General features: G+C 42.1%; 1 protein-coding gene across 1 annotated transcript; it reads left to right on the top strand.

Annotated features, from left to right (window-relative positions):
- The first annotated feature begins 1,781 nt into the window (after positions 1-1,781).
- On the top strand, positions 1,782-26,986 carry LOC137259262 (uncharacterized). Its single transcript, XM_067796893.1, has 16 exons — positions 1,782-1,928; positions 6,683-6,787; positions 10,154-10,363; positions 10,974-11,213; positions 12,615-12,778; positions 14,121-14,243; positions 15,796-15,904; positions 19,186-19,346; positions 19,707-19,808; positions 20,948-21,028; positions 21,785-21,902; positions 22,291-22,400; positions 23,153-23,329; positions 24,639-24,726; positions 25,099-25,182; positions 26,210-26,986. Exons 2-15 carry the CDS (start codon positions 6,691-6,693, stop codon positions 25,179-25,181), a joined length of 1,863 nt encoding a protein of 620 aa, XP_067652994.1. The 5' UTR covers positions 1,782-1,928; positions 6,683-6,690; the 3' UTR covers position 25,182; positions 26,210-26,986.
- The last annotated feature ends 152 nt before the right edge of the window (positions 26,987-27,138 follow it).

Below are 27,138 nucleotides of genomic sequence, written 5' to 3'. Positions count from 1 at the left end.
AGGTGTGTAAATACTATGAGTGGATCAATGAAGGTCCTTGCAACTGAAGATTTTGTGCAGTACTATCATTGTGATAAATGAATGACTTTAGTTTTATGCCGCACTCAGCAATATTCCAGCAATGTGAGGACAGTCTGTTGTATCTAGACCAGACAATCTAGTGATCAACACCATGGTACGACCCTGAACATGTTTAGAGCGTCCTGGAAAATGATGCTTTCTCTGGGATATACAGCCTTGGAAGAATTCCAGCCAACAAACCCGATCTTGTCCTTTGTTTTATAAAACTATTGAATTTATTTATATCATTGAATTTTCTGTTCCTTTTGACAGCAACGTGACAAACAAGGTTTAGTTTGGTACCTCCCGATCTCTTGGCGCAGATCAGGACACTGACCCGGTTCTCCACCGGGAGCACAGCCCTTCTGACTCTGTAGTAATGCAGAAGGCTGCATTGCTGGGGAGCCTCCATATTCTCCTGAAAGTTTTTGGTGGGTTCGATTAGGCAGTGTTTCATGGGCGTGTAGAGGTGGTTAGGACCCCGAGCTGATGATGAGCCTTACCAGCCATACTTTGCCAGGATCACCCGAACCTTATCTACAGCAAAATATCTTTAATCTGTAAAATATAATAATAGTGGACATTTGTAAAGCGCCAGTGACCACCCACTCATGCATCCTCATGGCGCAGGAGGGGAAATGTCACTTTAGTAAAAACGAACATCTTTTGAACCTTCTTAAGAGAGACCAGGTTTGTGTCGAGTTTGATTTGGAACCGTGGAGAGTTCTATAAGAGAGGCGCGACATAAGTAAAACTCTTTCTAACAGCCGAGCTTGAGGTACTATCATGAGCCGTTGATCTTGGGAACGTAGAGCCGGGGAATGCACATACTGGGTTAAGGGAGATGAGAGATATGGAGGGGCAAGGTTTTTGAGACACATAGAGGCTGTGCACAGAACTTTGACGTCTGAGTAGCAACCCAGTGCAAGCGTGGGTTTCAGAAGATGAGTTTCAATAACAATTCCTAATGACTTTCAATGTTTTTAATGTTTCGTTGCGTTTTTTATTCGTATTTCAGGACATAATTGTGCATTTGTACAATGTCGAGAGTGAAACCAACACTTCCGCCATGGAATGATATCGTAAACGTACATGCAGCGCACAAATAATTTACTGCTTTGTGTATGTGATATTTTAGAGAGGGTGAATAATGGATTTTCACCGTTTTCAGTAATACTCCAGCAGAAAACAGCGGAGTTGGGTTTCACATATAGTACCCATGTGGGGAATACAACCAGTGTCTTCAGCGTGATGAGCGCACATTCTGATCATTAGGCTACCCTACTGCCCCTGTTGTACAGAAACGTAAAGATATCCATTCCAAATACAATGATTGTACGTCCACCTTTAAATAATAATAATAAATATATTGCGCCACAAGGTGAATGATCATTGGGCTAACAGTCAAACAGGCATAGTATTACCCCGGATAACCCAAGCTACCTGTTAGGAGCTAGAAGGTTATAATTACATGACTTATCCCACCGGGTACCCCTTTTCGCCTGGGTGAACAGAGGCAATTTTGGACAAACTCACTTGCCTAAGGTGAGACCACTTGCGTCATGTGCTTCGTTGTGGGGCAGGACTGGAGTCCTAGAATGTCTCATGAGTCAAGCTGCTGGTCACCCACCCGAGCACTGTTCTTATCAAAACCTGTGTTTATCGGTAGTACATTGTCCACGTAACTCGCAGCACCACCCCGGAGTCGTTCATGCTGTTGCGTATGCCACTGATAGCGTTGATAATAATGTTATCATGTGTAAAAAGAGTGACCTGTTTATGTATCTGCCTTTGAATTAAATACTTAGCCGCCTTAGAAGACGATCTCTGTGAGTTGATGTCTGAGTGAATTCCAGCTGGTAGACCGGGTAGGTACCGTTAGAACACCCTTTCTCTCACTCGTGCAGTGTCAGCTTATATCGCAGACTGATTGTCTGTTGGTTGAGAAAGATTACATGACTCGCAAAGCAACTGCACTTTAACGATGTGAATGTACTTTGTACCGTTCTGTGTGAACACGGGATGAAGTAACCCACGGCATTTATTAAGGATCACATATACTCTAGGTGGGTACAAATGCATAAATCATTTATTGACATCGTTATAAATGAAACCTCAACATCGAAACTACTCATTTCGTCATTACGTTAGATTGACCTTTTTGACAACAGTGAACAATTTTCTCCCGCGAAAGAGATTTCAACCAATAGGAAGGGAGGGCCTCCGTGACGTAATATAAGGTATACCCACATGGGTTGCTGTAGTATTTATATACATTTCCCGTGGTAGAATATCTTGCTTGTCTAAACCTGCAGTGGTGACTTTTGTTTTGAAAAATGAAAGCTGTATGTTTTCACAATCTACTGCCATATACTCTTGCCACCTTCATTCATTATTTTCCGAGATACAACTTGTTTTCAAAGACGATTCTGTCAAAATCGCTTGTTGTTATAATTGTTATAAATCGTTCTTGTAGTTCTGTTACAAGCTGTGTCATGCAAAATATTTTAATCATGATTAAAGAACATGTTTAACTACGAGTGGGAAACAGTTTTGATCTTTAACTCGATGAAAACAAACCATAACCTAATTGATTCTCAAACTGTGTTTGACCGTGACGCCAAGATTTTCAATAGTGACCGTGCCCTGTCGCGTTCATCCGCCGATATAAATGCTATTTAGGATTGTTTTCACAGAGTTACAAAATGAAAACTTTGTTCCCTGTAAATGCTCGGGACTTAAAAAAAATGTGAAACTAACCGCTGCAAGTGCTTCAAAAATAAAGTCGAGTGTTCAAGCCGCTGTCATAATAGTTTGAACTGTAAAAATAAATGATATAAAGTACATATGATGACAAAGCGTACAGTTCAACAGATCTGAGTTGTAAATGCTTTATCCAGCTTCACGAATTGTAAGTGCGAAATGAATGCAATGTAACATGTATGGTCTGTAATTGAATAGAGTATTGTTGTTAGTCATTTCACGTAATGTCTTAAATGTCTGAAGGATGCAACTTTTTGGCAACATTTTAATCACTCGGTATGAATCAACCATGAATTGTTAAATAACGAGTTATACTAACCACACGGCATTCATATGTATAAGAGGAAAGAGCGAATAAATGTGGGTTTATTTGTATTATATTTAAAAACGTGATTGGATGAGTTTAGTTTTACGCCGCTCTCAACAATATTCCAAAAGGCGGGGATGGGGTAAGGTGTTAGGAGTGGGGGGAGAGACATCGGTTCCCAATTGCGCAGATCGATGCTTATGTTGTTGATCATTGAAGTGTCTGGTCTTTACTCGATTATTTACACAACGCCGCCCAAATAGCTGGAATATTGCTGAGTGCGGCGTAAAACTAAAGTCACTCACTCACTTGTAAACAAGTGCAAATTAAGTTATGAACCTGTACGTATGTTACAAGTATAAATATCATTGTGAAAAAACCGTATGTCCTTATATCTATCATTCTGAAAAAGCGTATTTATGAATATACATGTAATTCTGGAAGATATGTGCATTTGTAGTTTTTACATGTGTAAATACAATTATTATCTGGGAAACACGTGCCCGTTACGTCATCATTCTAAAGACACGTGCAGTTCTAGTCATCATTCTGAAGACACGTGCAGATTGTGTCATCATAATGAAGACACGTGCAGTTGTAGTCATCATAATGAAGACACGTGCAGTTGTAGTCACCATTTTGAAGACACGTGCAGTTGTAGTCATCATAATGAAGACACATACAGTTGTAGTCATCATAATGAAGACACGTGCAGTTGTAGTCATCATTCTGAAGACACATACAGTTGTAGTCATCATAATGAAGACACGTGCAGTTGTAGTCATCATAATGAAGACTCGTGCAGATGTAGTCATCATTCTAAAGACATGTGCAGTTGTAGTCATCATAATGAAGACACGTGCAGTTGTAGTCATCATTCTGAAGACACGTGCAGTTGTAGTCATCATAATGAAGACACGTGCAGTTGTAGTCATCATAATGAAGACACGTGCAGTTGTAGTCATCATTCTGAAGGCAGGTGCAATTGTAGTCATCATAATGAAGACACGTGCAGATGTAGTCATCATAATGAAGACACGTGCAGTTGTAGTCATGATAATGAAGACACGTGCAGATGTAGTCATCATTCTAAAGACACGTGGAGATGTAGTCATCATAATGAACACAGGTGCAATTGTAGTCATCATAATGAAGACACGTGCAGATGTAGTCATCATAATGAACACAGGTGCAATTGTAGTCATCATAATGAAGACACATACAGTTGTAGTCATCATAATGAAGACACGTGCAGTTGTAGTCATCATAATGAAGACTCGTGCAGATGTAGTCATCATTCTAAAGACATGTGCAGTTGTAGTCATCATAATGAAGACACGTGCAGTTGTAGTCATCATTCTGAAGGCAGGTGCAATTGTAGTCATCATAATGAAGACACGTGCAGATGTAGTCATCATAATGAAGACACGTGCAGTTGTAGTCATGATAATGAAGACACGTGCAGATGTAGTCATCATTCTAAAGACACGTGGAGATGTAGTCATCATAATGAACACAGGTGCAATTGTAGTCATCATAATGAAGACACGTGGAGATGTAGTCATCATAATGAAGACAGGTGCAATTGTAGTCATCATAATGAAGACACATACAGTTGTAGTCATCATAATGAAGACACGTGCAGTTGTAGTCATCATAATGAAGACTCGTGCAGATGTAGTCATCATTCTAAAGACATGTGCAGTTGTAGTCATCATAATGAAGACACGTGCAGTTGTAGTCATCATTCTGAAGACACGTGCAGTTGTAGTCATCATAATGAAGACACGTGCAGTTGTAGTCATCATAATGAAGACACGTGCAGTTGTAGTCATCATTCTGAAGGCAGGTGCAATTGTAGTCATCATAATGAAGACACGTGCAGATGTAGTCATCATAATGAAGACACGTGCAGTTGTAGTCATGATAATGAAGACACGTGCAGATGTAGTCATCATTCTAAAGACACGTGGAGATGTAGTCATCATAATGAACACAGGTGCAATTGTAGTCATCATAATGAAGACACGTGCAGTTGTAGTCATCATAATGAACACAGGTGCAATTGTAGTCATCATAATGAAGACACGTGCCGATGTAGTCATCATTCTAAAGACACGTGCAGTTGTAGTCATCATAATGAACACAGGTGCAATTGTAGTCATCATAATGAAGACACGTGCAGATGTAGTCATCATAATGAAGACACGTGCAGTTGTAGTCATGATAATGAAGACACGTGCATTTGTAGTCATCATTCTGAAGGCAGGTGCAATTGTAGTCATCATAATGAAGACACGTGCAGATGTAGTCATCATAATGAAGACACGTGCAATTGTAGTCATCATAATGAAGACACGTGCAGATGTAGTCATCATTCTAAAGACACGTGCAGTTGTAGTCATCATAATGAAGACACGTGCAGTTGTAGTCATCATAATGAAGACACGTTCAATTGTAGTCATCATAATGAAGACACGTGCAGATGTAGTCATCATAATGAAGACACGTGCAGATGTAGTCATCATAATGAAGACACGTGCAGTTGTAGTCATCATAATGAAGACACGTGCAGTTGTAGTCATCATTCTGAAGGCAGGTGCAATTATAGTCATCATAATGAAGACACGTGCAGATGTAGTCATCATAATGAAGACAGGTGCAGTTGTAGTCATCATTCTGAAGACACGTGCAGTTGTAGTCATCATAATGAAGACACGTGGAGGTGTGTTCATCATAATGAAGACACGTGGAGGTGTGTTCATCACAATGAAGACAGGTGCAGTTGTAGTCATCATTCTGAATACACGTTCACTTGCAGTCGTCCTTCTGAGGACACGTGCAGATTTTGTCATGATAATGAAGACACGTGTAGTTGGAGTGATGCTTCTTGAAGAAGTTGCACGTTCATACGCAAGCGACCCATTTTCACCTCAAGGCCAATATTGGTATCAAACAACGTACATTTTGTGTCACCAGCAACAAGGTCTATTCACACAGCTACTGTAAATCAGGTTCTGAGATTTGGTTAACTTAGGGTCATAGTATCCCAATGTTACGGGTGATTGATTTAAACATATATTGAAGACAAGTTATCCGACTTAAAGTACCTGCTCCTTTATTAAACTCGCATAATTTTCAAGTGTGTACATCTATGGACTGAATAGAGAAAGTGTAGGAGCGTCAAAGAGAGCAGAGATGAAGGGACACAACTTCTGTGATCACTCAAAACGTTTTGATGGAGGAATAAAAGTTTGCAAACATTTGTAAACGTATTCATTCTGTGGAATACTTGTATCAGGACTTTCATGTTACATTAATGACAGTGTGATTGGAGAGCCACGTTTTGCAATTTTATAAGTTATTTTTTATTTAAAATTTAACAGTAATATGGTGTGGGTCCTTACTCACTTCAAAGATATCTGTTTTACATGAACCAGACTGTAACCTCCCGTGCTTCACCTTCACCAGAACAAGCGTAAACAACAACATGCAGTCATGCCATACAAAAGTCAGAACGTTATTATCAATACGGTTTTCCTTCTGCATCAGATAAAGAGATGAAGACGGTGTTGTTGGCGTTGTTGATGATGCTGGGGGCCGTGAACGGAGCCTACAACAGCTCGGTGTGCACCATGGGGACCACCCCACCACCAGGTAACACGGATACTGTCCTACCATCTACCTTGGAGTCGAAGTTGAAGAGACTATATCGACTTATCCGATGTCCCACGCTGTTGAAAATGATAAATGAAAAACGGTTATGACGGTTTCGAACGTTTTCCTTCGAGACAATCGTATGTTCGAGACAACAACGTTCGACACAAGGGAGTTTGACAGCATTTCACAGTAATTAATTGTTTGGGGGAGTTTTTTCATAAAATGCTGGTAAAATATTGTTTGATTGCAAAAAGGACTGTCTTTAGATGAAGCTATCATTTCACTAACTGGACTAGGATTTCGTTATTACAGGAGAACGCAAATTTAGAGTGTCTTACCCTCACCCACCCCACCAGCCATCCATCAAATCATTGTGTATTTGGATTGTCATTGTAATCCATACATTCCATTCAAATATCAGACATAATGCGGCCATGCTACCACTGCGTGAGGGCAGACTGATCTGCGCAAGAAGAGATAAAGGTGATTAGAATCACACCAACTCTCCATACTGAGAACACATGCAAGTTCACATCGTTCTCCAACTCTTTGCAACTGTTTATGAAAATATCAGAAATATGTAAAGCTAGATCCAAATAACCAAGTACCCCTTCCTGTACGACATTTCGTATTGAGAATATATCAGTCAGAGCTAGGGTGATACTGATCGGGTCGTAACGTGCTTCCCTGCTATCTATACTGGACATAATTAGTGACGGATATTGTTATTTTTATGACTGATATTTCATCAGTATGTCGGTAAATACGTACACCATTTCTTTGAAGGGCATTTAGAAGTGAAATACATGAGAATGAAGATTTTTATGGATATCAACTTCTTCTTTATATGAGAACACAACGTCAGTAACATCAGTAACATCATAGGACATGATGGTCAAAGGATATGCCACAGAGCTCGTCCAGTGCACATGTGGGATGTGTCCAAACAAGCTCTGTTCATCAAGAATGGAGCGCAATGTGTCAACGTCAAACTGAACGCCTGATACAGTGAGGAGGAGTTCCTGGTTGACATTACACCAGATGTTTGAACTATGTTCGGCTACTGATTGTCATATGACGTCCTGGGGGCTATATGTCAGAAACTTGACTGCACTTGTTCACACGATATGATTATAGTCTGTTATCAATACTGCGAAAATAAATGGTTTACTTTGCCACGTTTGCGTCTATGAATAAACAACAGTTTCTATTCTTTTTGCGTTACAATATGCTAGTTGATTGTTCCTTGAAGTCGCTTATCCAGAATGTAAATAACATTGACGTTTGGATAACTTCCATTGCTGAGCTTAATGGCAGTGTTGCGATATTTTTTTCCATGAGTATATGTCCATTCGTGTTCCGAGTGTTCCCTCTGTATGTAATCATTATGTATTTCGCTCTTTTACACATTGTTCTAGGTCCGTGGTTTATCATATATATCCCTCTTCCATCCCCACAATATATCTCCCATAATTCCCCATCAGTCCTGGTATCCACTTCTATATATATCCCGATGTTTTCTCCCATCGCTCCCCATCAGTCCTGGTCCCCACTTCTTTATGTATTCCCAATGTTTTCTCCCATCACACCCCATCAGCCCTGGTCCCCACTTCTTCATGTATTCTCAATGTTTTCTCCCATCGCTCCCCATCAGTCCTGGTCCCCACTTCTTTATGTATTCCCAATGTTTTCTCCCATCGTTCCCCATCAGTCCTGGTCCCTACTTCTTTATATATTCCCAATGTTTTCTCCCATTGCTAGAGGTCTATAGTTGATACTGCATTTTCCCCATTAATACTGGCGTCTCCTATTCTCTCGGTACTTACGAATATCAGCTGAAAAAATAATATAAACGGTTCTTTTCGTATGTACGTTTGTTTTGTAATGAAGAAATCCCCCTCTAACATCTGCTTCTATCAACTGCTTGATCCATCATGTGTATTATCTCACTTGAGCTCGATGAAAAACATGGTCGTCTGCCGCTGACTTTTCGAGGCGTCTCCTGTTCTCGCGGTACAACGAGAAAGTAACGTTATTAGGTGTAAGGTAGGGGAATCTTATCGGGAAGGGCGGGGGAAAGTTACGATTTTTCCAAGTTGGTTAAAACTCACGAATAATCGCTACACTGCAAAATTTTGATAATTCACAGACTTCGGCCACCTCCTAGTTACTGGTTAATGATGTAAACAACCGCTAAGTATCACTCATCGGCGACCTCGGCAGAAAATGTGTTTACCGCGAGAATAGGAAACCCGCGAGAACAGGAGACGGCCCTACACTGTCCGACCCACCTAGGTCCTCAATAGTGTTCTTTCTATTCCTCATGAACCTTGGTCCCAATTATATTACATGTGTTCCTTTTTCTTCTCTCTCTCGAAAATACTAAGCTTAATATCAATATTTTCCCACTTTCTCTCCGACCTAGCTTGGTTCTCAGGATGTTTCAGGTTATTTCCTATGAACATTGATCCCCACTTCTTTATATATTTTACACCCTCCGGCTTAGGTCGTCACTTCATAAATAATTCCCCTCCTTCTCCCTAATTCAGCAAGGTTCATAGTGTATTTCTCTCTATGATTCTTGGTTCCAGTTTTTCATACATGTCCTTTTTCCTACTACCACCGCTCCAGACCCTCACTTCATTGTTTTCACCCTTTCTCCCCCACCCAGCTAGCCCCTCTGTATGTCTCTCTCAGTACCACGTGAATCTTCCCCCTCCCCAGTTTATTAAACATGTTCGTTTTCTACTCCTACCTGACGTTCGAAATAATCGCAGGCCGGATATTTCATAATTAATCGGACCAACAGTTTCAACTGTGTTGGCCTTGTGGCCTTCAGTAAATTAGCTGTCAGTTTGATCTTTTCAACTGGAATCTTTCTTATAATTGTGTTTTTCATTTCCTTTCATTTTCTTTCGGGAATCATCCATGATGTTAAATGACAGATATCACCAGTCTTTAATACATAAGAACTTCTCTTTGTGCCAAAGACTGGCTTCGCTAATTGATTTTGCAGAAACAGTGTGAAACTATGCAGAGTTAGTGACTTCAACAAAATGGGCCTGCAGATTTCATTCCTGCAGATTTCATTCCTGCAGATTTCATTCAGGTCCTATAGATATCAAAGACTGGAGGCGTCGGCAGGCTCTTCTGTCAAATTCGGGTATTGCAAACGCTGATACCACCGCTCCAGACCCTCATAGTTTCTACCTTTCTCCACGATTCAGTTAGGTCCTCAGTATATTCTTCTATATTCCCCGTGAATCTTGGTCCCCTGTTTATTATTCATGTCCTTTTTCTACCCCCACCGCTTTACACCCACTGTTGATAATCGTTTTCTTCCTTTCTCCACGACCGGGGTAGGTCCTCAGACGATGCCCCCTCAGCTTCCGCCAACTTTCGAGGTCCACATCGAATGTATCTTCGTGGACAAGAACATGTCTGTGGAGGTGCACGAAATCTTTGACTACAGCGTGAACATGGGCGTGATACGCCAGACAACGAAGGGGTCGACGTTCTACGGCTACTTCGACTACAACAACAACGAATTTATCCGGATATACCCATATACTAGTGAGATTATACGTTCTGACGATAGACGGGGTAGTATGGGTAGCCAAATGGTTACAGCGTTCGCTCGTCACGCCAAAGACCCGGGTTCGATTCCCCACTTGGGTACGATGTGTGAAGCCCATTTCTTGTGTCCTCCGTCGTGATATTGGTGCAATATCGCTAAATGTGAAAAGTTAGATGATGAGTTTACTATAATTTTACACCGCTATTTCCAATATTCCGGCAAATATCACGACGGGGTACACCGGAGATACGCATCACACATTATGCTCATATGGAGAATCGACCGCAAGCCACCCCCGGGTTTGCAAATGGACCAGACAAGCCGGTGATTCATTGTGAATGGGTTTGGTTGGGTAGCCTAGTGGTTAAAGCGTTTTTTACCTCAAGTGGGAATATTGGGCGTAAACGTAACTTCACATCCATTTATTGCGAATCGCTATTACAGAACAGTTGTTTCCCAGGTCCTCTCCGGTCGAAGTTCTAAGAAGATGCAATGTTAATATATATGTTATGTAGATTTGTTCGACCGCTACGTACATCGATACCAGTTGTGAATTGTCAACAGCAACCTAAAATAATAAATAGACTGCTGTTTACTCCTGTACAGAGACATGTTACGTCACGGACATATCCCGAGCCAATGACCGCTTCCTGTTCGGGTACCAGCAGAACGGCCAGGGCGGACACATCTACACGGCGGCAGGTGCACTTCATTTCTCCGGGACTGGCGTGCAGGAGGTCAACCTTGGGTCAGACACTGTCCGAGGCATCAACGTTCAGAAATGGCATTCTTGTCAGTACTGGCAGAACATGGATGCCACATTGAACGTCACATGGTATTTTTCAGGTACGATACAGAGTCGGCATTTCATCTGGGTCCAGAAGGTGGTCGATGGTATCTAGTAAAGTATTTATTGGTGTCCACTGAGGTAGTCGCTGGTGTCCAGTAAGGTGGTCATTGGTGTCCAGCAAGACTAATATTGGTGTCCAGTAAGGTGGTCATTGGTGCCCAGTAAGGTGGTCATTGGTGTCCAGTAAGGTGGTCATTGGTGTCCAGACTGTCATGTGTCCGTTCGCTATGCTGTAATGTCCTCAGAGTCAAATAATGGAGACAGTAGTGGTTAGTCTGTACCACAGTCCAATAACTTTTCCCTTCCTTTAATGGGTTTATTTATCACTATTAAAACTATATGGAGAAACTATATATTCATAAACTAAGCTTTAGTCTATAATCATCAGTGTTGTCGCAACACATACAGTCGGTCAGTTTTGTCCAATATCGAGATGCATGTAAGTTTGAATTTTGAGAATCTTAAGACAAACCATATTCTATTCTTCTGTTCTGGTGATAATTAGAACTTTTTGATACCCTCTCGTAAGCATGCCCATAAGCGCCTTGCTGAGAAATATTCCAGCTACATACGGCTGGTCGTACATACACTAATACTATCAAACAATCCAGTGATTGATAGCATATGTGTAGGTAGGATACGGTCACCTACATCAGCAAAGTATCACCTGACCACTAGATATCACACCTGACTACTAGATATCACACCTGTCCACTAGATATCACACCTGACCACTAGATCCCCTCACTAACCTTTAACGACAATCGTGAGCTGCAAAGGACCGTGTGCGTTGTCGTGACTGGACACAAATCTAAACAATATCTGCAAAAGGAATATAAACATTATCTGCAAAAGGGAATTTCATATTCGCTTCATCTGACATAAAATCCTATTATGGGAATGTTTTGTAATTGTTAGTGGATACGCGTTTACACTTGGTTTACACTCGCGTTGCCGGTATTGTAAACTGTGTTCAGATGATTGGTGACTGGGATTTGTCTGAATGTGTTCTGAGATTGCTGATTTATTGTCGGATTTGTATGCTGACTATCCCTTTCACTATCCACATCGGTGTTTGAGTGAGTGAGTGTATTCAGTTTTACGCCGCACTATGTAGCAACGGTCTGTAAATAATCGAGTATGGACCAGACAATCCACTGATCAACACTATGCGCAGTGATCTGGGCAACTGGAAATCACTGACAAGTGTCAACCAAGTCAGCAAGCCTGACCACCCGATCCCGTTCGTCGCCTCTTACGACATGTATGGGTTACTGATGGCGAACGTTCTTGCCCGGACCTTCACGGGTATCAACTGAGACAAACGATACAGTAACTTAATTCCATCCGCGTTTGATGGTAGCGTTAACATGTGTCATGTGTTATCCTTCAATCAGACCCAAACACGTGGGACATGGCCCTAAATATCCCGGATGTGCCGGTCAGAGCCCACGTGATAGGGAACGTGGGGACGCAGGCAGGCGGCCCCGCCCACTCCTTTGAACACATCTACGACTTCATACACTTCAAGAACTACGTTGAAACTCCAAACGCATTTGAGGTAGGTATGGATGAAAGAGACATGAGTTGGCAACTTGAACAGGTAGTTACGAATGTAATTTCATGTCAGTGTGAGGTAAGTATTATGTCCGCGTAACCTTTTGGTCCGCTTGACATTGTGGCACCAAATCTTCAAATGGAACAACCTCAGTGAACCAGTGAACAGATTGTGTTTCTAGGAGAGCGGCAGTCGGAGATTGCTGGGAGAGCGGTGGTGGGTGGTTGCTTTGAAAGGGTCAGTTAGTGGTTCCTAGGAGAGCGGCAGTCGGCGGTTGCTAGGGGATGGTTGCCAGGGAGCGGATGCCATTGGTTTCTAGGAGGGCGACCGTCATTGTTTGTCCCTGGGGGTGGGGGATAGGGGAGCGTTATCGATTAGTCCGACCTTTTGGCGGAATGAACTTCTCAAACGGCAACGACAGGAAAAGCGTCTTTCACGGACTGTATTGACTTGACACAAATCCGTAAAATCTCACATGACCGTTTGAGTAGCCTAGTGGTTGAAGTGTTTGGTCGTGTTCCTGAAGACCTGGATTTGATTCCCCACGTGGGACAATCTGAAACCCATTTGTGGTGTTCCGCGCTGTGATATTGCTGAAAGATTGATAGAAGCAGAGTAAAACTACTCTTACGCACGAAAATCACAAATTATGGCAACCCTGGGAGATATATGTGTTTTATATTGAATAGGCATCTCAGTTATGTCAAGCAGTGTACCAGGGGATTATGAACCAGGAATCAGACTCTGAACGAAAACTGCATTACGACTATCTTCAGTAACATTCACTACGTAACACAGTTTATGTTTGGTTTAAATACTACCTATCAAACGTTTAGACTCACTTAAAGCTCTCACTTTATTTCTTGTATGCATGCATGTATGTATGTATGTATGTATGTATGTATGTATGTATGTATGTATGTATGTATGTATGTATGTATGTATGTATGTATGTATGTATGTATGTATGTATGTATGTATGTATGTATGTATGTATGTATGTATGTATGTATGTATGTGTGCGTGTGGGCGTGCGTGCTTGAATGGGTTTCGTCATTTTTTGACAAACATGACAATAATCTTAAGCTTCCGATTTTGTATTACAATGCATCCGGTCGCATTTAAACAAAGACTACCTTTAAACAGGAATACACGACACGTTTTATTGCTAACAACTTACTTTTATTCTTTACACGACGGTTCAGGGCTAATTCTTGTTCTTTCATCAGCTGACTTGTCGGTGCTAATTCTTCATCACCCGATGAAGGAACAAGCATGAGCTCTGACCAACTCGCTCACTTAAACCAATGTTCACTTTTTGAAGGATTACGTTGTTGATATTTAGACGCCAGCTGAAGTATCATGTCCAGGACGAGTTAACACCAGGGCGTTTCCATACGTCGCCCCGGCTTTCCACCAGACTGTAGAGATTATCGACAAGATTAATCAGGAGGTCACGTATATGAAGGTGAGCTCACTGTTTATTAATGCAGAAAGAGCTTTATTCAGCACCCCTTCGTATAGCTCACAAATGAATGAGCCCACATCGTAACCCTTTGGAGAATAACTGGGACAGAACCTGGCCCACCTGGAAGCTGTTTCACACGAAAAATGGCGTAGACTGTCCCTTCAGAGAATCAGGCAGAGAGGGGTATGAGGAGAAGAGTGCTGACTGCCATGTATTCACGTAGAGTTTACTCTTGACATTGACCCTGAATCGTGTAAAACATATTTGAATGTACTCATTCACTAATGATTTCAACATTAAACAATCCGGGTCCATACCTGTACAGATATGGTTTTGTATGAAAATCTGTGTTAGTTTTTTTTCAGATTTGTTTCGTTTGATTTTATTGCTGTTTATGTAAATTAAGCAAATATCAACATGGATTTTGATCATTTTGTCGGTTTTATGCGTCAAAGGATCATATTGGTCAGAAAAAAATTACGTTTTCATGGTCACAAGAGAAACTGTATGTGCTTGTTGAGAACCTATCATTGTAAATATAAACGGGTGCTTATTTAAGTTCTCTGTGTATATGTTTGTGTTTCTATGTGTCTAACACTGAACGTCGTTTTGGACCATCTGTGATATTGTGGGAACAAGCGGATTGTATAAGATTGCATTCCGTTACTTGAATGCATATTAAACTTGTAGACATGTTAGCACATCGAGCATGTGAAGGTATACTCTGTCTATGTGGCTGTAGACATGTTAGCACATCGAGCATGTGAAGGTATACTCTGTCTATGTGGCTGTAGACATGTTAGCACATCGAGCATGTGAAGGTATACTCTGTCTATGTGGCTGTAGACATGTTAGCACATCGAGCATGTGAAGGTATACTCTGTCTATGTGGCTGTAGACATGTTAGCACATCGAGCATGTGAAGCTATACTCTGTCTATGTGGCTGTAGACATGTTAGCACATCGAGCATGTGAAGCTATACTCTGTCTATGTGGCTGTAGACATGTTAGCACATCGAGCATGTGAAGCTATACTCTGTCTATGTGGCTGTAGACATGTTAGCACATCGAGCATGTGAAAGTATACTCTGTCTATGTGGCTGTAGACATGTTAGCACATCGAGCATGTGAAAGTATACTCTGTCTATGTGGCTGTAGACATGTTAGCACATCGAGCATGTGAAGGTATACTCTGTCTATGTGGCTGTAGACATGTTAGCACATCGAGCATGTGAAGGTATACTCTGTCTATGTGGCTGTAGACATGTTAGCACATCGAGCATGTGAAGGTATACTCTGTCTATGTGGCTGCAGACATACTAATACTTTGTGAATGAGTTCGTGGATATATTACATTTTGTCTATGGTTGGTGACACATTGATACTAATTATATGTGTTTCGGCCCACGTATTGGCTTTGTGTGGGATTTAGGACACATTGGCACTCTGTGTATGTGGTTGCAGATAGAAATACGGTCATGTGTAAACCGCCACGTGTAAACCGTCACGTGTAAACCGTCACGTGTAAACGTTTTGTGACGTTCTGCTGCAGGAATGGTTCGACTACGGCACCAAGTTGACCAAGTACGTCTACACACCAATACCAGGAGCCAGCATGTTTGGAACCCGATCGTTGACAGAAATACACGACTTCAATACTGGTAATGTCTCACACGTTGTTGTTTGCAGTGATACCTGGTTCTAGCTCTGATTATAACGGGTTACAGAATACATAATTATCTTGATGATTTGGGGATATATCTTAGTGATTTGGATATTGTACAATGATATATATTCCGATATATTCTGTGGAATTGCTATAAAGTAATGATTTGTTACAAGCTGTAGCACAATGGTATATGCCCTGATGGTTTGAGTATCGTAAGCTACAGTGTAAACTTGTCTAGAACGGACGATTTCTTCAGTCCCCGTGAGTGCCGGATTAGACAGCTTCCACTGTATGTTGTTTTAGCTATAGCACAATAGTTTATGTCCTGATGGTTTTGGTATTGTTGCAAGCTGTATTGTTAGATTTGAGTGACTGGGTGAGTTTAGTTTTACGCCGCACTCAGCAATATTCCAGCTATGTGGTGGTGGTCTGTAAAAAATCGAGTCTGGATCAGACAATCCACTGATCAACAACAAGAGCATCGATCTGCGCATTGAGAACCGATGACGTGCCAAACAAGTCAGCGAGCATGACCACCCGATCCCGTTTTTTACGACAAGCTCAGTCACCTTTTATGGCAAGCATGGGTTGCTGAAGGCCTATTTTACCCCGGGACCTTCACGGGTCCTCTTTTGTTTCAAGCTATAGCACAATGATATATGTCCTGATGGTTTGGGTGTTGTTGCAAACTATATTGTTCCAAGCTATAGCACAATGATATATGTCCCGATGGTTTTGGTGTTGTTGCAAGCTATACTGTTTCAAGCTATAGCACAGTGATATATGTCCCGATGGTTTTGGTGTTGTTGCAAGTTATACTGTTTCAAGCTATAGCACAATGATATATGTCCTGATGGTTTTGGTTTTGTTGCAAGCTATATTGTTTCAAGCTATAGCACAAAGATATATGTCCTGGTGGCTTGGGTATTGTTACAAGATATATTGGTTCAAGCTAATGTATAAAGATACAAGCTAATAATGATGCATACCCTAATGATTTGGGTAGTCAAAGCTTCAAAGCTGCAGACCAATAGCGAATCTTCCATTCATATGCAAAGGTCTGGAAGAGATAGTGACACGTTAGACTGAGAATCATCTGACTGAACATGGACTGAGGGACCGGCACCAGTCTGTCTATAGATTATCTCATAGCACAGAGACAGCACTCGCACAACTTGAAGTTGTCTGTAGATGATGGTAACTTCGGAATGCTTGTTCTATTAGACTTGTCTTCCGCCTTTAATACTGTGGATCATCAAATTCTGATAGATCGTTTGAAAAAAGATATCCACGAGACTTCCCTGTCTAGGGATCAGAACCCATTCTTCATGTATACATAACACTACGTCACCTGCTACTGAAGTGTGGAGTACCTCAAGGCTCTGTCCTTGGACCAGTCATGTTCACCCTTTATATCAAAGCATTGTCCACCATTTGTACGCTGACGACTCACCTCATGGAAAGTTTCATCAGTGACACCAGAGTCAGACTCAGGTCTGTGCCTGGATGGAGACGTGTGTGAAAGATGTTAAGTGTTGTATATCAGTTCAATAGCGCAAAAATGAACTCTTGCTTCTATATTCAGATTGCAGAATCTGTCCCCAGAAAGGCATGTTAACCACACATCGAAGATCTGCCACCACCACCTGAGGATAATTTGTGCCATCCATCACCTCCTCACCAGAAACACCACAGCTACAGTGATGAGATCCTTCGTATAGTCGCGGTTAGACTACTGCAATAGTCTCTTAGTTGGTATTACCAACGACCAGCTTCACAGCCTGCAGAAGCTGCTGAACAGCGCCGCCAGAATCATCACACAAAAAATTCTAACAAGTCATATCCAGCCTGCATTGAAGTCCCTCGACTGGTTGAGCGTCAAACGAAGAATATATTTTAAGATTTTAACTCTAACCTACAAAACCCTAAATGGAACTGCTCCACTCTATCTGAAAAGCTTTGTTTCACACTATGGCCCACAGAGGAACCTCAGATCTGCTGGTCAATCACGTCTTGTTGTACCTCCAGATATACGGAACTACCTTCGGACATAGAGCCTTAGAACATTCAGCTGCTTTCTTCTGGAGCCCTCTCCTTACAGATATTAAATCTACTTCAACTTTCTCAACTTTTGAATATCACCTGAAGGCATTCATATTATTTTTCGCTACTGATTGTCTTGTGTTTGTGCTTAGAGCATGACCAAGAAGTGCCAAGCGCTTTACAAATAGCCTATCTTTGACAGATTTAAACTTGCATGCGGAACAGAGAGTTTGGGTGATCCCGATATTGCCAGGCTGGTAAGGCTCATCATCAGCTCAGGGCTCTTGCCCTCTACATGCAGCTCAGACTGCGAGTGGGAGTTCTCCCATCAAACGCTGCCTAGTCGAAACCACAAAAACTTTCCAGAGAATATGAAGGCTCCCCAGCACTGCAGCCTTCAGCATTACCCAGAACGTAAGAATGTCTGAGTTCCCGGTGGAGAATCTCGGCACTCTAATGATCTGCGCCAAGAGATCAGGAGGTACAAAACCAAGGGCACCGAGAACAATGCGGAGCTGACGACAGTGCACAGTGCAAGACAATTTAGAGGCGAAGTCTGCATATGTATCGTGCTTTCCCCGATTCTTGCCAATCACGTTCCGTGAAAAAGGACAGAAAATTCAATGATTATGAATATATTCAATAGCTTTATCAAAAGGACAAGATCGGGCTTGTTGGTTGGAATTTTTCTGAATCTGGAAACTTGCTTTTTCGAAAGAAGTTTGAAAGTATTATTTTCCATTACACTCTGAAAATATTCAGGGGCCGTACCATGGATGGACCTCGGAGTCAAAGTCACAGGCATGGAGAAGACGATAGTAGAAGCATCGAACTGTGCCATCATGTCTTTTGAGATATGCTATTATTATGCTAATTATTGCAAGCTGTGGCATAATGTCATATATCGTGAAGTTATACCTATTGTTACAAGGTATGGTATACTGTTATATATCATGAATGTCTGGGTATTGTTACAAACTGCCACACACATTGAGTACTGTCACAATTAATGGTGTACATGACTATTATCTTTTCAATGTAGGTACTGGTACAAAGCGTGAATCACGTGATATGGATCCTCAGTCGAAAGTTTCAAACTATGTTGGACATGACTAATACCGCCTCTATATGGACATTATTGCACAGCATGGTGTACTTAGGTTGGGATGTGACAGGTATTATTACACGGTATTAATTATCTGTATCCTCGTGGTGTGGTTTGTTTACTAGGTATGGCTTACGTGACGGACAACGAGCGAGGCAACTGCTCGTGGATGACCATAGAACACTCTACGTTCGATGACGAGAATGCCGGACCATATGACGTCAGACAGAGGACATCTAGGGAATTCTTCTACATGAACGCCAACACAACTACGTATGAGGGTGTGGTGAGTGAGATAATAATAAAGACGGTGTCACACACATCAAGCCTGGCTTGTGTGTAGGTCACACCCGAGAGTGTGGAAAGTGGGATAGTGTGGTGAGTGGGATAATGTGACTAACTTCAATGCCTAAGTTTTGTGTAGATCACATCTGAGGGTGTAGTGAGTGAGATTGTGTCACATACTTCATTGTCTGACTTGTATGCAGGTATCACGGTCGGGGTGATGAATTCCATGGTGTGTCATGTCATGTCATGTCATTTCGTGACGGTACGCTGTTGACTTAGTGACGTTGCTAAAATTTCGTAGCTTGCATAAAGTTCAGATTAATCAATGACATCCTCACAAATATTTTATCTGTTGTAGAAAAAAACACGTAATATCGATGCCTACACTTGGGTGGGTCGGAGGAGCGATTATCCCCTCAAGAACCCAGTCAACTCAACGTGGCAATGGTTCTTCAGAACGGTATGTCTTTTTTATCACATGGTACTTGGTACAAGGTTTCTGTTTTCTGATGGTTATCGCATGGTACTTGGTAGCATGGTTCCTCAGAACGGTATGTCTTTTTTATCACATGGTACTTGGTACAAGGTTTCTGTTTTCTGATGGTTATCGCATGGTACTTGGTACAAGGTTTCTCATATCTGATGGTTTTCACATGGTACTTGGTACAAGGTTTCTCATATCTGATGGTTATCACATGGTACTTGGTACAAGGTTTCTCATATCTGATGGTTTTCACATGGTACTTAGTACAAGGTTTCCCATATCTGATGGTTTACACATGGTACTTGGTACAATGTTTCACATATGTCGTGATTACCAGATGTAACATGCTACAAGGTTTTACATGTGTCATGATTATGACATGGTACGTGGTACTAGGTTTCTCATACGTGATAACTATCATATGGTACTTGGTCCAAGGCTTTACATATATCATGATTATCGCATGGTAATAGTACTAGTTTCCACGTATGTAATAAATATAACATGGTACTTGGTACACGGTTTGTCATATGTCATGATTATCAGATGGGACTTTTTACACGATTTGTCATACGTCATAAGTATCTCTTGGTAGGTGGAACAATGTTTTACATACGTTATGATTATCACATGGTACTTGGTACAAGGTTTTACATATGTCATGATTATCACATTGCACTCGGTACACGATTTCTCATATGTAGATTCTAAATAAATATATTGTAAAAGATTCCACGAAATTTGGTTGGCACATTTTATATCGAGTGTGTTTTATGTCTTCGCACGAAGCTGACATGACTTTTGAGATATTGTGTGAACACGTGCTTTACAAATATGCCTGGGTATAATCGAGTATAACACTTACAATGTATTTCAGTTTATGCCTAATCAGTGCACATAAATAAATTGAACTGAGATATTTTACTGCAGGATGAAGAGTTCCCTTGTCATTCGGAAGACCCGGGTTCGATTCCCCACATGGGTACAATGTGTAAAGCCCATTACTGTGTTCCCAGTGGGCACATTGTTTTTAGTACCGCTAAAAGCGACGTAAAAATACACTCACTCGCTCACTCACTCACTCACTTACTACCCGCTCTGATCTGTATTTGTAGGACGACTACTCGTCAGCTGAGGACCATGAGGCCATGTTTCATCTAGGGGTTCCCCTCCAGTTGACAGTGTCGATTAGTGTTGTGAGTTGATCCCTTTCCCTTTCGTTTCCGAAAGTTACTTTCCTGTGAAAGTTGAGTGCATTGGATACTAAGTCAGTATCTGAAGGAATATTTCTATCGCGTCAGTGGAATAACTAGATAGTACATTCCACTGTGTGGTAGTTTTATGGTCAAAGCGTTTGCGTATAACGCCGATTACCCGAGTTGTATTCCCGACCTGAGTTCAAAATTCAAAGTCTATCTTTTATGTCCTCCGATGTGTTGGGACTAGTATATGGTCAATAGCGGTGCACAAGCCTGACTCATTGCATGGATTTTCTTGACAGGCGAAGATCCGCGTTGAAATTGGTCTTCAGCATGCTTGTCGTAAAAGACGACTAATAGGCACAGGTGGTCAGACTCGCCGACACATATCGTTTTATTGCTGTTGATCACTGGATTGTCTGGTCTAGATTCGATTATTTACAGACCGCCGTCACATAACAGGAATGTTGCTGATTTCCGTACGCTTTCACGTTAAAGTACAAATTCTAGTACTTTTTGGGATTGAGTCCGATCTGGGAGTAGAACCCACACCCTCAGGGTCAGGCACCTGTCCGATGTCTTACCCGCCCAGCCACCGTGGAATATCGGATGGGACTTAACCCAGCAAAAGAGCTAGAATCTGTACTTCACTGCGAATGTGTAATCCCTGAAATAACGTGTCATATTTGACCACTTCTAAATGTCAGTGTGTAGTCATAACTAGTGAACAAATAAACAAATAAATGTTTACAGTATGAGTACGACTACAACATCTTCGACTACACGCAAAGCCGCCCTGACCTCCTCAACTGGGACATCAGTGCCTGCTACGTAAACCTAAACAGAAGGAGCTTTGACTTCACCGTGCCAGGTAGGAATACGGTATATCAGAAAACAATATGTGTCTCATAAATTAAGGAGTGAGTGAGTGAGTGAGTGAGTGAGTGAGTGAGTGAGTGAGTGAGTGAGTGAGTGGATAAAACGAGCTGAGCGTATGCCACGAAGTGTCAGGTTTTAGTGACATGATACGGTGAACTGTGAGTGACTATGGTTTTACGCCACTTTTAGCAATATTCCAATATCAGCAAAAGTAATTCCTCTGAACAAACTATAAGTAAGGAAAAGTCTTTTTAATAAAGCTTGCATGTTCGCGCGTGTGAGTGGGTGTATGTTCGTATGCGTGCATGTTTGCGCGTGTTTGTTAGCGTTAGTGTTTTGTCCTGTGTGTATTGTGTTCACAGTTGTTGTCTGTTGTCCAGGGTCGTATGCTGCCACTATTGACAGAGATAGAACAACCTTCGCTTACACAGTTCTGGAGGAGATTGTGGTCATCACTGGGGCATCACCACTCCGAATATCCAAGCTCAGGGTACACTCATGCATAACCGACACAAAATAATGATAAGTACTGCTTGACAAGTATTGCACGGGCTACGACCTGACAAATGACCCCTATTTGCATATATGGGAACGCCCTCCAGAACATTCCAATCAAAACATGAGGGAAACAGGTTCTCGTCCAAATATGGGAAAGTTCAATTTCCTCGTGCGAATCGTGTCGTGATGGTGTCTTTCTGAACTAAATCGCTCCACGACTTACGGGTTAGACAGTAGTGGTGTTGATTTCCAAGTGCTCATCCAGATTACGTGCTCCGCCTGCTTGGCGCAAACGCGTTCACTGCACTGGCTCATCTAACACTTGTCTACCAATAGTCCTTGTGCATTGCGCTAAATCCACACCGACCCCGTGCTCATAGCGCAGACAATCTTACCCAAAGCAAGACAAGGGGCAGTTTAGCCTGAGGTGAGACCACATGTATCACATGTGCTTCGTTTTGAGGCAGGAACTGAAGTTCTAGAAACTCTCATTAGTCAAGCGGCCAAACACGGTCACCCATCCAAGTATTCTCTGTGCCCACTGCTGCTTAACACCAAGTGATTTGTGACCTGACCTCTAAGCACATGACAGCAAGCCACCGCATTCTCTACCAATGACAACCTAACACCTATTAAAATCAGTCTTTCTTTCTCTTAAAAGAATCGAAATATCGGATAAGATAATTTGATCCTAAATTCCCAAATTTGCGTTGTGAAACACTAACAGTGATTGTTGTCCTGTAGCTAGTATTCGAGGATGATGTCCACATCCGGTTTGACTTCCTGGATACCGCACCGATGCTGGGAGACGTCCACAACGAGTCGAAGGAGGTGTCGTTGGACGTTGCCGTCGCTTCCTTCATGTCCGCTGTCAACAATGACCAGTTTATCATCCCATTCACCCCACTCTCGATTGGACTGGTGAGATAATTTGATGGAACCTCAAGACCTATCTAGCTAGACACCGGTCGAGCACTTGCTATTTAATGAAAACACACAACCACCCATCCATTGACGGGAGAGATACTTGTTAGGTGAGGGAAGCAAACGATTCAGACGCTACATCCTTCGACACAGGTGGGGCACTTGTTAATTGACTGAAACATACTACATACAGCCACCAGGTACACATGCAACCTCTCGCGACCCACGTGCAAGTGACACATGACCCACATACGACCAATATGCGACTCCGATACGGCCCACGTACGACCCACACGCGATCCACAGACTACGCACACGCGTCCATTATGCGACCTACACATGACAGATAGTCGACCAACATGCGACCTACACATGACAGATACTCGGCCAACATGCGACCTACACATGACAGACTCTCGACCAACATGCGACCTACACATGGCAGACACTCGACCAACATGCGACCTACACATGACAGACACTCGACCAACATGCGACCTACACATGACAGACACTCGACCAACATGCGACCTACACATGACAGACACACGACCAACATGCGACCGAACCCATTCTCGCTAACTGAGGGAACACAATATTCACAGGCCAGCAATTAGTGACAGGTACGGTTCTTGCTAGCTGAAGAGGACAAACAACCAGCACTCTACCTAACCGGCTACTGGGGAGGTATAGGTTCGATGAAAGAACTTATGAATCACGACACAATCACCTGACACAGTTTACTCTGAGACTTCACAATGTGTACTCATTTCAGAATCGAACCCAGACCTTCGGACCGGTAGATTCATGCATAAACCATTCGGCCAACCTAATGGCCCCTCTGTACATTATGGGTCTGTTGCATATAATAGTAAAACAATAGTTCCGGTCTATGTATGCACTAAATGTTCCGCTAAAAAAATGTATTAAGTACAGATCGTAAGTATGTTAGTACATCATGTAACACACTAAATCACTATAGTGTCTAAGTTAGTGTTTGATATGGCGAATTAAACGATGTTGCCAACGTACGATTTTACTATCCATTTAAAGTGGCAGTAGGGTATCGTTCGCTCCAAAAGGCGGAAGACTCTGGTCCGATGTCCCACATGAGCACAATGTGTGAAGTCCATTTCTGGCACCGCGTTCTTATATTGCTGGAATATTGCTAAAAGCGGCGCCCAACTGAAATCGCTCACTATTAATTATATCATCGGTTTCGTTACACGTTGGTTAACTTGAAGTATTAGCAAAGATCCCAACAACTTCGACGGAAGGGTGTTTGACAGTAGTCGGTTTATTTCAGCCAATCAGCATCGCCGTGACCCCCAACTCAATCCGCGAGTACACGTACGAGGATGAGCTTTATCCAAAGGACAGCGGCTACAGTGACGGTATGTCAGTCCCTGCGTCTCTCTCTACACGTTACAGCCCGTGAATATCCGTGTTAGAACTGATCTTCGGCAACCCATGCTTGTCTTAAAAGGAGACTAACTGGATGGCCAGGCTCGTTGACTGTGTTGACACGCCATCGTATCATGTGTAGATCACAGGATTGTCTGGTCTAGACTCGATCATTTACAGACTGCCACCATACGGCTGGAACATTCCAAAGTCCTGCGATTAATCTACACAGAAGACGTATCTTTTACCTTAATGAAACAATGAAACGTAAATGTGAAGGGTGGGAATCGATATGGCTTCATTAAAGACAACAATCAAACAAATTGTTATGTAAATTCCCGTCTGTTTTGTGTTTGCTGCAGGTGCAATGGGTGGACTGGGCTTCGCCATGCTGGTTGTCGGGGTACTCGGTGGTGGGGGAGCGGGATACTTCTTTTTCAAGTAGAGTGAGTTTAGTTTTACGCCGCATTCAGCAATTTTCAAGTAGAATAAGGTGACCATCCATAGCAATCACTATTCACTACAGCTGGGACGGGTCCAAATTTTCTACCCAGCTATCCCACCCCATTACCCTACCCTACCCATATACCCATTATGTTAATACCCGTTATGTTAATTCCTTTCATAAAATTTGAAGAAGGGTCAGTGTAATTTTCAGCCCGGGGGCAAAAAGCTTGAGTTGTCAATAACTCAACCATGTATTATTTTCCAAAGCCTGTAATTATGCCTATATCTTCAAAGACATTACAACGTTTTAATCATGAAAGAAAAACATATTACGTTAATCTGTTGGTCACATGGTTATAACGGGTCTGGTTATTGAGATGGGAACCGGGTCCAACTCATTACCAACCCGGGTATCCTAACAACTAGTCACCGCTAACGTATGTACACTAAAGTGTTGTCTTTCATGGTTCACGAACCGCATTTGTCACTTATGCTGCCCTTCCTGCAACACCACAGCCTAACTAATAAATACATGGTTAGATTTCCTCAGGTTCAAGAAAATAACCCGTCCTTTCCTTAGGTTTATGTGCCTGAACCTGGGGAAATCTGGTCGGAAATGCCGCTTTGAAAGTAAACAAGTGTAACATATGTTATGTTTGCCCTTACACTCTCTCACTACAACAAATTCTAGTATCTTGGTTTGGTCGAAACAGCATGCAAAGTCAGCCGTCTAACCCACTTAGCTACTGCTTGTAGACCACCGACTTTGTGTACCTTTGATGAGTGCGAGTTTGCACATTCAAACTCACTCACTCACTCTCTCACCGACTCACTCTCCTACTCTTCTACTCACTCACCGACTTACTGGTTTATCCACTCCCCCACTCTACCCAGGGAACTCACCCATCAACCCACTCACCAACTCACCAACTTACTTAGTCACTCCACCCAGACAACTCACCCACCAACGCACTCACCGAATCACTCACCCAGCCAACCATAACTCACTGACTCGTCTATTTACAGGTATCAGAACGCTACTCCTCCGGGGAAACTGAAACACTAACATCCCAAGACAAACGTTCAAAATTCATCACTTCCATATTTCCAGTTCAAAGGTATCATCACTTTAAAGCATAAAATGTTTCATACTTTCATATCGTACTTTCATATCATTCCCCACGGTAACTTGTCACTGCACAGATACCCTGTAACGCCCTAACATCATGTAGCGCCTCGCATGTCACTACTGTTGTGTATCACAGATACACTAATCTTTCTTTGTTCGGTTATCATGGATCATCAAACTAATTTGATAAACCTGTTATCAGATGAGTACACCTATGAGGTCACGTAGGTAGACTCCTCTCTCAGTAAGTTAGGTTCACAATATATGTAAAATGATCGGTCCCCTATTGAAGGTGTTTACCCAATATGCAATTGGTTACCATATAACACCCCCCAAAAATATGCAATTTGTTACCATATAACACCCAAATCAATATGCAGTTGGTTACTATATAACTTGCATTCCTGCTCTGTGTCTAAAACCACATTACTGTGTGTACTTCCATCGAATTGTTAGACCGACACATCACAAAGAGATTGTTAAAGCATGGTTTTCATGTCGTTATTACTGTAATATTGGGAATACAATTGTACAGACTGGACCTTTAACCGAAAGGCTCCCTTGATACAAATCGGGCAGTTGTGTGATTACAATGTGATTAGGCCGATTCTGTTTAATCTGAGCCAAACTGTCACTTTTCATAAAGCCCGAATAAACATTTGTTTGTTTTAATATCTGTTCTGTTCTATAGTTTGTATTGCTTTGCTTGTGTGTTTGTTTAAGCGGCAGTACATGTTGCACCATCGGGTATCGGTTTGAACCAGAAAATACAGTGAGTTGGGTCATGAGTGAGTGAGGGAGTGATTGGGTTCAGTTTTACGCCGCA

The sequence above is a fragment of the Haliotis asinina genome, chromosome 13, assembly GCF_037392515.1.
Source record: "Haliotis asinina isolate JCU_RB_2024 chromosome 13, JCU_Hal_asi_v2, whole genome shotgun sequence".
Classification (NCBI taxonomy): domain Eukaryota; kingdom Metazoa; phylum Mollusca; class Gastropoda; order Lepetellida; family Haliotidae; genus Haliotis; species Haliotis asinina.
The sequence above is the reverse complement of the archived record's forward strand: the minus strand, read 5'-3'. Positions and strand labels throughout refer to the sequence as shown.